Source organism: Coregonus clupeaformis, chromosome 8 (genome assembly GCF_020615455.1).
Source record: "Coregonus clupeaformis isolate EN_2021a chromosome 8, ASM2061545v1, whole genome shotgun sequence".
Lineage (NCBI taxonomy): Eukaryota > Metazoa > Chordata > Actinopteri > Salmoniformes > Salmonidae > Coregonus > Coregonus clupeaformis.
This window is the reverse complement of record NC_059199.1, coordinates 51,177,013-51,190,466: the sequence shown is the minus strand read 5'-3', so window position 1 is coordinate 51,190,466 and position 13,454 is coordinate 51,177,013. Positions and strand designations below refer to the sequence as shown.

At 41.7% G+C, this 13,454-nt stretch overlaps 1 protein-coding gene across 1 annotated transcript; it reads left to right on the top strand.

The window, feature by feature from the left end:
* The first annotated feature begins 796 nt into the window (after nt 1-796).
* LOC121571911 (asparagine synthetase [glutamine-hydrolyzing]-like) lies at nt 797-13,101 on the top strand. Its single transcript, XM_041883701.2, has 12 exons — nt 797-903; nt 2,682-2,937; nt 6,798-7,038; nt 7,322-7,507; nt 7,872-7,973; nt 8,209-8,336; nt 9,197-9,323; nt 9,873-9,979; nt 10,197-10,297; nt 10,602-10,683; nt 10,949-11,104; nt 11,248-13,101. The coding sequence occupies exons 2-12, from the start codon at nt 2,689-2,691 to the stop codon at nt 11,455-11,457; spliced, it is 1,689 nt and encodes a 562-aa protein (XP_041739635.1). The 5' UTR covers nt 797-903; nt 2,682-2,688; the 3' UTR covers nt 11,458-13,101.
* Nucleotides 13,102-13,454: the final 353 nt, after the last annotated feature.

Here is a 13,454-nt window from a genome sequence, read left to right as displayed (position 1 = left end):
GACTTTTCCAAAACCTATCTACACTGAACAAAGATCTGGGCAGGGGTGCAGTCATGGGTGGGCCTCAGAGGGCATAGGACCACCCACTTGGCAGCCAGGCCCCCCAAACAAATGTGCACATATTTAGAGAATTAAGCTTTGTGTGTGTGCGTATGGAACATTTCTGGGATTTTTTATTTCAGCTCATGAAACATGGGAACAATACATGTTTTTGTCCCATGTTTCATGAGCTGAAATCAAAATTCCCAGAAATGTTCCATATGCACAAAAAGCTTGATTCTCTCATTTTGTGCACGTTTTGGGGGGCCTGGCTGCCAAGTGGGTGGTCCTATGCCCTCTGAGGCCCACCCATGGCTGCACCCCTGCCCAGTCATGTGAAATCCATAGATTAGGGCCTAATTTATTTATTTCAATTGACTGATTTCCTCTTATGAACTGTAAATCAGTAAAGTCTTTGAAATTGTTGCATTTATATATTTTACAGTATAAATTGGAACTGCATGTCCTTGCTAGAATAAGGCGAACTCCATATTAATGCCCATGATTTTGGAATGAGATGTTGCACGAGCAGGTGTCCACATACTTTTGGTCATGTAGTGTATCTATGTTTATATATGAACATATGTTTATAGTCACATGTTATTTTGGCTTGCAAACTAACTAGAATCTGTAAAATTTGATAATCTCAAATGTAACCATAAAGTGATGCAACCGTACATGATGTTAAATGATGTAAATGATGTTGCAAGTCACGCTCCTGAAGTACATCGTCATCACTACACTGCACTGTCTTTGACACTTGTCTGTGTCTGCATCCCTGGCTGTAGCAAGTTCTCTCGATGCATCATTTCAGCCGCTGAGAATAATAATATTGGGTCATCCTTTTGTATCCACGAAATAAAGGTATGTCTTTCAGTAAACTATCTGCATGCGTTTTAGCTACATTTCAATCGAATGTGTCTTTTCATTTATCATTGAGAGAACCGTTACTCGTCCTTTCTATTACCGGGTAGTTTGTGCGGAATGATAAAGCCACATGGGCACATACGTTTACGTTAATGTTACCGTGTGTGGAGCAGAGAGCTACACAGTATTTGGTTGAATAAATGTGATGGGGACTCGCTTTATGTTTTTGGTGTCTAACTTGCCTAAACGGTTTCAGCGTTTTTATTTTGTTGTGGGTAATGATCTTATTGATACAATTGTGTGTTGCAGTCTCGAATACATTAATGACATTCTGACTGGACTGGGCACGCGCATGTTGATTTTGTCCACCCACACCAGACGCGATCAGGGACACGCAGGTTGAAATATCAAAACGAACTCTGAACCAACTATATTAATTTGGGGACAGGTCGAAAAGCATTAAACATTTATGGCAATTTAGCTAGCTAGTTTACTGTTGCTAGCTAATTTGTCCTGGGATATAAACCTGAAATGCACATGCTCCTCCGACAATTAATCCACAGATAAAAGGGGAAAGTTCGTTTCTAGTAATATCTCCTCCTTCGTGCTTCTTCTTCTTTGGACTCTAGATGGCAGTTGGCAACCAACTTTAAAGTGCATTACCACCACCAACTGGACGGGAGTGTGTACCGCAGTTCATCTTTCAATCACCCACGTGGGTATATGCTCTTAAAAACCAATAGAACCAAGTTCTATTTTAGCAACCAACTTTAAGGTGCATTACCACCACCAACTGGACTGGAGTGTGTACCTCAGTGGGTTCTATTTGTGACGCTTGACGTGCTGCAAGTCCCACCTCTCCCATCTCCTCATTGGTTTTTAGGAGCATATACCCAAGTGGGTGATTGAAAGATGAACTGAGGTACACACTCCAGTCCAGTTGGTGGTGGTAATGCACCTTAAAGTTGGTTGCTAAAATAGAACTTGGTTCTATTTGTGACTCTTGATGCGCTGCAAGTCCTGCAGCTCCCATCTCCTCATTGAAAGATGAACTGAGGTACACACTCCAGTCCAGTTGGTGGTGGTAATGCATTTGTGAAGCTTGACGCGCGTGAGCAGTGTGGGTGCAATGATTGAATAACATGTATGTGTACATTTATTTTGCGACGTGAGCAGTGTGGTCAGCATGTAATGATGTCAATGATGCATTATAGCGTGGGGGTTGTTCAATTCTGTCATCAGCTTTCCTACATTTTGATTCAGCACTCAAGCAGCTGTCAATTTGCCAATGCTGTTGTATTAGAGTTTGGAATGCTATGTTGTAAAATCTCACTTACTGCTAAATGATATATGACCCTATATTTGGTATTGGGTCGTGGATTTAATAAAATTTAGCAGTAAGTGAGATTTTACAACAGCTTTCCAAACTCTAATACTACTAGTAATACTACTTCTAATACACAGATTAATACGTTGACATCAATAGTTTTGTAAAAAGTATGATAGTGTGGAATCTTATAGTTTCCTATCTGATTAGCAAAGGTACAATATGTCCAATAGTCCGTTGTATAACCCTTCAAGTTTTTCTTCCTTCTCAGTTGAAAGGTTGTAAAGAACAGTTACTGAAGGGGCACTAGTCTCTAGACCATCCACTCTGCCTCTTGTTGCATGTATTTATTACCCCCTCTCTCTCCCCCCTCTCCCTCTTTTTCTCTTCCCCCTATCTCGCTCTCTATCTCCTTTCTCTCCCCTGCCCTGCTCTCTCACCTCTCCAGCCCCAGGATGTGTGGTATATGGGCTTTGTTTGGCAGTGATGAGTGCCTGTCGGCTCAGTGCACCAGCGCTATGAAGATCGCCCACCGGGGCCCCGATGCCTTTCGCTTTGAGAACATCAACGGCTTCACTAACTGTTGCTTCGGCTTCCATCGACTGGCTATCGTAGACCAGCTGTATGGCATGCAGCCCATCCGCGTCAAGAAGTTCCCCTACCTCTGGCTTGTCTACAACGGAGAGATCTACAACCACCACACTGTAGGTCTAGCCCTCCACATTGTTTCACTGTTTCACAAATCCCAGGCTCAATAGATCTACAAACACCACAGTAGTTATGGCCCATAGACATATAAGGTATGCCTGGAATCCACATTGTGTCACTGTTGTTTCATGTCACAAATCCCAGGCTATGGTAGGAGATCTACAAACCACACAGTAGTTACGGCCCATAGACATATAGTAAGGTATAGCCTGAAATCCAAACTTCTGGACCCCAGGCTACTGTAGGTAAGGAAATGGGACCAGGCCTCAGGGAACTCTAGTATCTGGCCAAGTTTTGGTGTGGAACGTATTCAGTTTCTACTTGCTAGTCACGAAGCAGGGATATACTATGGCTTTAGGCCAGGTAACTCCTCCTTTCTTAAAAAGGTACTATCTCTATGCCAAAGGGACATACGTGGCCAAAGAAGTTAAGCAAACTTTTGTTCATGTGAGTTTGGGAAAACAGGGAGGGAAGAAAGTCATTAATATCTTCAAAGATCATATTGATAAAAATGGCATTAAGTTATTATCTCACATCTTTTGTGCCCTGCATAATTGTTGGATGTGATTGTGCATACACTACTTACAATCCATTGTGATTCAGTGATAAGCATGTATTTATTTGGACAGTGAAGCAAAATCTTTTCATTTATCTCTATACTCCAGCATTTTGGATTTGAGATCAAATGTTTTATATGAGGTGACATACAGAATGTCACTTTTTATTTGAGGGTATTTTCATACATATCTGTTTTACCATTTAGATAATGAGTGAGAAAGTAACAGAGGCATAAATATCATACCCCCTAAAAATGCTAACCTCCCCTGTTATTTGTAATGGTGAGAGGGTGGCATGTTTTGGGGGCATGATCTTGGTGCATCTGTAACTTTCTCACTCATCATTATTCACGATTCATTACATTTACATTTTAGTCATTTAGCAGACGCTCTTATCCAGAGCGACTTACAGTTAGTGAGTGCATACATTTTCATACTGGCCCCCCGTGGGAAACTAACCCACAACCCTGGCGTTGCAAGCGCCATGCTCTACCAACTGAGCTACAGGGGACATTCATGATTATCTGTAATCATGGTAGCATCCACATAAATGTAGAAGTATTCAGAAACATATTATATTTTTATTTGCAATAAAAGTGACTCCAAAATGACACTGTACATTATTTACTATTTCATTTATATTGGGCACAACATAATCCGAAACACAACCAAAACAAACAGCAAATGCATCCAACAAGTTTGTAGAGTCACAAGCTTGATGTAGTCATTGCGTGCCATGAATATGGGAACAGATACTAAACTTTTGACTAAATGTAATACACTATAAGTGAATTTGTCCAAATACATGGCACCTTCAAATGGGGCGACTAGATACATACAGTGCATTCATTTCCAAACGGTAAAATAGATATACAGTGCCTTGGGGAAGTCTTCAGACCCCTTGACTTTTTCCACATTTTGTTACGTTACAGCCTTATTCTTAAATTGATTAAATCGTTTTTTTCCCTCATCAATCTGCACACAATACCCCATAATGACAAGGCAAAAACAGGTTTTTAGACATTTGTACAAATGTATACACATTTTAAAACTGAAATATCACATTTACATAAGTATTCAGACCCTTTACTCAGTACTTTGTTGAAGCACCTTTTGCAGCGATTACAGCCTTGAGTCTTCTTGGGTATGACGCTACAAGCTTGGCACACCTGTATTTGGGGAGTTTCTCCCATTCCTCTCTGCAAATCCTCAAGTTCTGTCAGGTTGGATGGAGAGCGTTGCTGCGTAGCTATTTTCAGGTCTCTCCAGAGATGTTCGATTGGGTTCAAGTCCGGGCTCTGGCTGGGCCACTCAAGGACATTCAGAGACTTGTCCCGAAGCCACTCCTGCGTTGTCTTGGCTGTGTGCTTAGGGTCGTACCCCAGTCTGAGTTCCTGAGCACTCTGGAGCAGGTTTTCATCAAGGATCTCTCTGTATCTTTGCCTCGATCCTGACTAGTCTTCCAGTCCCTGCCGCTGAAAACCATCCCCACAGCATGATGCTGCCACCACCATGCTTCACCGTAGGGATGGTGCCAGGTTTCCTCCAGATGTGACGCTTGGCATTCAGGCCAAAGAGTTCAATCTTGGTTTCATCAGACCAGATAATCTTGTTTCTCATGGTCTGAGAGTCTTTAGGTATCTTTTGGTAAACTCCAAGCGGGCTGTCATGTGCCTTTTACTGAGGAGTGGCTTTTGTCTGGCCACTCTACCATAAAGGCCTGATTGGTGGAGTGCTGCTGAGATGGTTGTCCTTCTGGAAGGTTCTCCCATTTCCACAGAGGAACTCTGAAACTCTGTCAGAGTGACCATCAGGTTCTTGGTCACCTCCCTGACAAAGGCCCTTCTCCCCCGATTGCTCAGTTTGGCTGGGCGGCCAGCTCTAGGAAGAGTCTTGGTGGTTCCAAACTTCTTCCATTTAAGAATGATGGAGGCCACTGTGTTCTTGGGGACCTTCAATGCTGCAGAAATGTTTTGGTACCCTTCCCCAGATCTGTGCCTCGACACAATCCTGTCTCGGAGCTCTACGGACAATTCCTTTGACCTCATGGCTTGGTTTTTGCTCTGACATGCACTGTCAACTGTGGAACCTTATAAAGACAGGTGTGTGCCTTTCCAAATCATGCCCAATGAATTGAATTTACCACAGGTGGACTCCAATCAAGTTGTAGAAACATCTCAAGGATGATCAATGGAAACAGGATGCACCTGAGCTCAATTTTGAGTCTCATAGCAAAGGGTCTGAATACTTATGTAAATAAAGTATTTGTTTTTTATTTTTAATAAATTTGCAAAAATGTATACAAACCTGTTTTCGCTTTGTCATTATGGGGTATTGTGTGTAGATTGCTGAGGACTTGTTTGTATTTAATCCATTTTAGAATAAGGCTGTAACTTAACAAAATGTGGAAAAAGTCAAGGGGTCTGAATACTTTCCGAAGGCACTGTATGTATGAAAATACCCTCAAATAAAAGGAGACATTCTGTACTCTCGCCTCATATAAAACATTTGATCTCAAATCCAAAATGCTGGAGTATAGATCACAGTGGTATAAAGTACTAATGTGAAAATACTTGAAAGTACTTCCTAAGTAGTTTTTTTTGGGGTATCTGTACTTTACTATTTATATTTTTGACAACTTTTACTTTTACTCCATTACATTCCTAAAGAAAATAATGTACTTTTTACTCCATACATTTTCCCTGACACCCAAAAGTACTTGTTACATTTTGAAGGCTTAGTAGGACAGGAAAATTGTCAAATTCGCGCACTTATTAAGAGAACATCCCTGGTCATCCCTACTGCCTCTGATCTGGCGGACTCACTAAACACAAATTCTTTCTTTGTAAATTATGTCTGAGTGTTGGAGTGTTCCCCTGGCTATCCGTAAATTTAAAAAACAAGACAATTGTGCCCTCTAGTATGCTTAATATGAGGAATTTGAAATGATTTATTATTTTACTCTTGATACTTAAGTTCTGTATATATTTGCAATTGCATTTACTATTGATACTTAAGTATATTTAAAACCAAATAGTTTTAGACTTTTACTCAAGTAGTATTTTACTGGGTGACTTTCACTTTTACTTGAGTCATTTTCTATTAAGGTATCTTTACCTTTACTTAAGTATGACAATTGGGTTCTTTTCCCACCACTGATAGAGCCAAATTAAACATTTTTGCTTCACTGTCAAAATAAAAATGTTGGTGAGTGTATGTCATGAGCATGTATGACCACTTGTAATGTCTTGTATCTCATAATAATCCTAATACTTTTCTCCATCTTCCTCCCTCTTTAGCTGAAGAATCAGTTTGAGTTTACTGACTACCAGACCAAAGTAGACGGTGAGATCCTTCTTCACCTATACGAGCGCTTCGGCATTCAGAAGATGGCATCCCTATTGGATGGAGTGTTCGCCTTCATCCTCCTGGACACAGCCAATAGGAAGGTGTTCCTGGGGAGGGATACGTATGGCGTGCGGCCCATGTTCAAACTACTGACCGACGACGGCTTTCTGGCTGTGTGCTCTGAGGCTAAAGGTGAGAGGGGACTACTTACTTAATATCTCCTTTGGGGTTGAGCGGTTTTGGTTGCTACACAAGTGGATTAAAGAACAATCCCTATTCAGGATAGGATAGGATGAACTTTAAAGTCACAGAGTGAAGAAAAAAAATCATCTACTCAAGTACAATTTAAGAAAATGTTAAGATGTTGTTACTAGTATGTACTGACAGTGTTACTACACAGGTATGATAACAACAACTTCATGTAAAGTGTTACCATGTTCGTTCTTAAACAGATGTTTTTTGTGTTTGTTCCCAGGTCTGACTGATATCACCCACTCAATGTCCTCACCTCCTAAGATCACTCCGTTCCTCCCAGGACACTTTGAGGTGTTTGACCTGAAGCCCACAGGGAAGGTAGAGTCTGTTCAGATGGACCACTTCCACTGCTGCACCCAGGAGCCCAACCACGCTGCCTATGACACGGTAGAGAGGCTATCCTCAGGTACACACACCTATCCATAATATTTCCATAACTTCACCATCTTGATTGATGTGGCTATAATGTGAGTCAAGGTCATTATGTAACAGTGCCACTACCTGTAGCTAGCTATCTGTGAAAGGTGACAAATGTTGTTTGACACCTAAGATGAGGGGCAGGAATGGCTCACTGATTATTGTTTCAGGATGCACGTTTTTGGTATTGAGGGTATTGCCATGAATGAAGCCTGTTGTCCAACTGAAATCATTATAGTCACTGACAATAGGAGTTGGATGTGTAGTATGTTAGAGTTGATTTGCTGGTCTTTAACCATTCAGTTGACTGGTCCCTGTGTTATGACAGTAAGATATCTTGCTGTCCCCGGTAGGTTTTGTCCCAGAGACAGTGAAGAGCAACATCCGGTCTTTGTTTGAGAACGCTGTCCGGAAACGCCTCATGGCCCACAGGAGGATTGGATGTCTTCTCTCAGGTACAAATAATGATTATTACAGAGTATCTTTGCTTCTTTGTGTAGTGTCACACATGAAAGCTTGTGGCTTGAGTAAGTAATGCTTGAGGTCTGTTACTTGTTGTTTTCACTTATGCTTGTCTGCGCAAATACATCAATGAAAATACATTCATATTATCATTACACCATAGGTCAAATTAAACGTGTGATAAGCTAGTAAATGATGTATATGACTGTTATTATATATTTCTGCCAGGTGGTCTGGACTCCAGTCTGGTGGCAGCTACGCTGGTCAAACTGGCCAAAGAAGAGAAGTTGAAATACCCCATCCAGACCTTCGCTATCGGGGCTGAAGATAGCCCAGACATCCTGGCTGCTCGCAAGGTGAGTGAGGCTCTCTCCATCCTCCATAGAGAGACTCTGCATTATAATAATGATGATGATATTGTTATGGAACGGGCTGGGTAGGTTAGGTCTTAGGAGCATGATTAGACACTACCACTTCCACACTCCATCCCCCAGGGCGTAGCAGCAACCGGGTCCAGGTGCTCTGTCAAGCCTTGATGAAGCCCACAGGTGCAGGCAATCAGGTTGAGCGTGAATCCTTCAGAGAGAGGTGGCCATAGAGCCTTTCAGCCTGCCAGTCTTAGTTTTTTTGTTTTAGTTAACGTTTTTATTTTTGGAGCGGTCTTTTGACGTTTATTTTTGTAAATATGTATTTTGGTCACCCTTTTCAACAACAAACAGTACTCTGCTTGGGCTAGCCGACCCATAGGAGTCAGGACGGAGCTGGCCCTGGATCCGGGTAAATTTGCTGTCTCCTGGGCACATGTACATACAGCACGGTCCTCATACGCTGATTTCTCACGTAGTTGCACATCTTAAATCAGGTTACAGACCAGTTAACTAGGCCTAAGACTCCTATACTTAGCTAGTGCAACAATATTAGCAGGCTAGTCAATCGGTTTTGTAACAATATAACTTCATAATCAGTAATAATCCAACTTTATTTTACCCAATACATTACAGCTCACAGGGCATTACAAATGAGCATTTAAAAGAATAAAAACACAACATAATAGAATAGAATAATACAAATATAATGCTAAAGACTCCTTTGTTAAGCAGCCTGTGAAGTCATTGTTCCCTGTAATTGTAAAAGAGTATGTGTTCTCAATAAGTTGAAGGCAATAAATAGATACAACGTGAAGGAATGTCTTGGTGAATGTCTTGTGTTGTTCCAGGTGGCGTCCTACATCGGCAGTGAGCACCACGAGGTGAACTTCACTCCTGAGGAGGGTCTCAAAGCCGTGGAGGAGGTCATCTTTCACCTAGAGACCTATGACATCACCACCATACGCGCCTCTGTCGGTGAGAGAGTACACTGTCCCATCTTAGATCGGCCTAGACCTCCAAACATCAAGCAGAAGTGGTAACCCATTGAAGCTGAATTAATAGGCTATGAGGATGACGCATTTGTGAAATACCTAGACACTAGACAGCTTTTTTGTACCTTCTCAATGTGCCCACTGACCTGGACAAAGGGAGTCTGGCCAGGCTGCATTCCTTTTCCTCCTGATTGGCTGGTTTGAATCCCAGTGGAATCCTGGGAGATTAGTGAGTGTGGCCTGTAAAAGCCTGTCAATAGAGAGAAGCTATCAGCCAGACCTGGGCCAAATATGTGGATGAAATACGTGATTCAGTTCGCCTGGTACAATGGAATAGTCCCAAAAGTACGAACTTGAAGTAAAGACCAAAGTTCATGTGATGATCGGTTTACTTTCATTTACTTTTTTCAGCCAAATACAGATGGTTTTATTTGCCTCTAGATGGCGCAATAACCTTTTATAAGAAATGTATATTTGGCAAGGGAGTACTTCAACTCAATTCTGTTTCCAATCATCTTTTCTCATTCTACAGGCATGTACCTAGTGTCAAAGTACATCCGTGAGAAGACTGACAGTGTGGTGATCTTCTCTGGGGAAGGCGCTGATGAGCTGACACAAGGATACATCTACTTCCACAAGGTACTGTTAGTCTGTTCCACATCAGAGATGTCATTCTCTCCCACTCACCAATGTTCATGTACCAGACAGGGTTGTGGTGAATGCAGTAGTCAATTCAGGAAGTGAAAATCTATAGGACATTCCTGGTTTGACTTAATTGAAAATGGAATTGAACCCAACCCTGCAACCAGTTGTTATGTCTGGGAATATGACTGAGTTTTTGTGTTTCCTGTTCCAGGCTCCCACTCCCAAGGCGGCAGCAGAGGACAGTGTTCGTCTGATGAAGGAGCTGTACCTGTTTGACGTGCTAAGAGCAGACCGCACCACCGCTGCACACGGGTAGGGGCATCAACCTATCTTTCAATACATTCATTTCATTTTTACATCCATTCCTCAAACTTTTCAGACCACTATCTGCTCTTCTTTCTTTCTTTCTTTCTTTCTTTCTTTCTTTCTTTCTTTCTTTCTTTCTTTCTTTCTTTCTTTCTTTCTTTCTTTCTTTCTTTCTTTCTTTCTTTCTTTCTTTCTTTCTTTCTTTCTTTCTTTCTTTCTTTCTTTCTTTCTTTTGAGAAGCTATAGGTTCAATACAGAAGATCTAGGATTTAAAGATGGCATCTAACTGACTTTCCTCTTCTCTCTACAGTCTGGAGCTGAGAGTGCCTTTCCTGGACCACAGGTTCACAGCGTACTACCTCTCCCTACCTGAGGAGATGAGGCAACCTAAGGTCAGTCTTCTCAGCCCTATCACTATATCCTCACTATCCCAATCTACCTATCCCCTACATTTGGCTCTGATGAGATAGTGGAGTATGAAATCGGAAGTAATGTATTATTGCAAAAGTGGAAAATATGTGGATTGAGTGATTGTTGTAAGTGTTGTGTATCCAAATCAGAGTCCTTGCGGCAAAAATCAGTCTCTAAACATGTAAAGGATTCCAGTGCTATAATTCCAAACAGTTCAGTTTCACTGAGGGATGTGTGTGTAACCAGGATGGAGTGGAGAAGCACCTCCTCAGAGACTCGTTTAAAGGTCTGAACCTGATCCCAGACGAGATCCTATGGAGACGTAAAGAGGCCTTCAGTGACGGAATGACGTCTGTCAAGAAGTCCTGGTACAACAGCCTGCAGGACCAGATGGAGTCTGAGGTACACATTCACACAGTCAGACACACAGCAGGCACGCACATACACACAGCAGGCACGCACATACACACAGCAGGCACGCTGGCACGCTGGCACATCACATATACGCACACACACATTCTGACTCCTTCTTTCTCTCCTCCAAGGTGAACGACTTCCAGCTGGAGAAGGCTCCTAAAACGTTCCCGTTCCTCCCTCCCAGAACCAAAGAGGCGTACTTCTACCGCCAGGTGTTTGAGAAGCAGTACCCGGGCCAGGCCAAGTGGCTCAGCCACTACTGGATGCCCCGCTGGATCAATGCTACAGACCCCTCAGCCAGAACCCTCTCCATCTACAAGCCTGACAAGGACCAGTGATACAGCAACAACAGTGGCTCTTTTCCAATATCCTCACTAGCGTAGCACTTAGAATGAAGCAGTCTATTGAGCATGCATGCATTCTAAGTAGTATGCTAGTATGGATATTGAAATGTAGACCGTGTCAGCTGTCTGTCACTTCTGTCACCATTACTACACCTCCCCTTCACAACATACCTATCTGGAAACTGTCTGTTGCTATAGTTGTGACGATTATGGAATTTTGGGTAACGATTAGGCTTACTTGTCATGCAAATGGCCACGGTTATTGTCATAATTGTCATTTTTGTTAAACATTTTTTGACCTTGTAGTGCTTCATAATGCATCTTTAGCTACGACATACCTAATTAGCTAGGACATACCTAATTAATAGAACACAGCTTTGGTGACATCCCTGTCTCAAAAACGAATTGAATTGACCACTTGGAACTTTTGGAAATTAAGCTTCTCCTCCCAACTGTGCCGTTCCGCTCGTAAAATGATTACCAGCTTTACCCACTTCATGTAAAAATATAAAACTGCTATTGGGTAAACTATGTCTACTTGAATATAAAGTTGAATCCCCCATTCTCCTGAAACTTGAATATAAAGTTGAATCCCCGTTTTCCTAAAATGAATGTATTAAGACTATAAGACAATTTTTTTGTTCATGGTTATTGACCATAATTGTCGGTTACACGATTATGCGATAATTATGCCAGCTCTATGCAGGAATCATCAAGCTCTAGTACTTGGGACCAGTGTTAATTACAGTTACAGGGTCAGTACTGATTTGGGAAACTGCTGTTTCACTAGGAATAGTTGATAATGTTGGAAGACTGGAAAGATGCTGAAGGCCTCTAACTGGGATTCAGTAGCACTACTATAATGCTTTCATAGATTAGAGTACCATACCGATACATGGTGATTACATAATGCATATTATCATATGTAAATTACATACATATTTTAACAGCTTCAGACATTCGCTAAACCTTAACATGATTTTTAACTGTTCCTAATGTGTGCTGCAGAATCTGCTTTTTCCTATCATTTACATTATTGTGAAGTTAGATGCATACAGTATAACAGGTACTATAAAGATGTGTTTTTTTAATACAGCGTCTTACCCAGAAGTTAGATATAACCGGTACCGCAATAGTATTTTTGCCTCTTACCCAGACAGGAAGCAGGCTGTAATAGGTTCAATTCCGTGGTGCAAGACAACGACTTGATTATGTCACAGGAGACAATAGACAGGATAGCTATAGGTGTAGATAGACATTCTCCTGTTCTCTTCCCAACCTGATAAAGAGAAGTACCCTAATTCAACTCATGTGTCTTTTAAACATTTTAAATGTCAGAACAGAGTTATGATGAAACTTTTTGATGCTTTGATGCCTTGATCAGTCCCCAAAGTTCTCTTTCTTTGAACATTTCTTACTGAAAAGGATAAGGCTCAACATTCGCTCACCATTAAAAACGTATTATTTTATTGAAGCAACTATTAAAAGCTTGACTATTCGGCCTTCATCAGAACATTCATTTGAACATGTCTTACTTTTTACTCCACCCCCCGTTGTTGTTTTAATTTATCATACTATGATAATGGACTATAATCCATAATTCTCACAAACGCTTAAATAAAGTGTGGGTGCATGGTGCATGTGTGTATTTGTATTTTTTATATATATCTATATATTTTTTGATTGAATATTTAAAACATACAATCTACTTACAGTGAAGCCGCTCAACATCTACATCACATTAGTCATCTAACAGACTCCCATCCAGAGTGACACACAGAAGCAACCAGGGTCAACGCCCTGCTCAAGGGCACGTCGACAGATCTCCCACAAGGTCAAAAACGGGGACCCGAACCAGCGATCCATCAGCTACCGGGCCAAGCTCCCAACCGCCAGGCCACCAGTCCTCCAAGATCCCCCCCACAGTTCCCCATGAGCTGAGCTGCCCCCCGAGAAAAACAAAATAATTCCATTCCCCACCGCCAAGACAC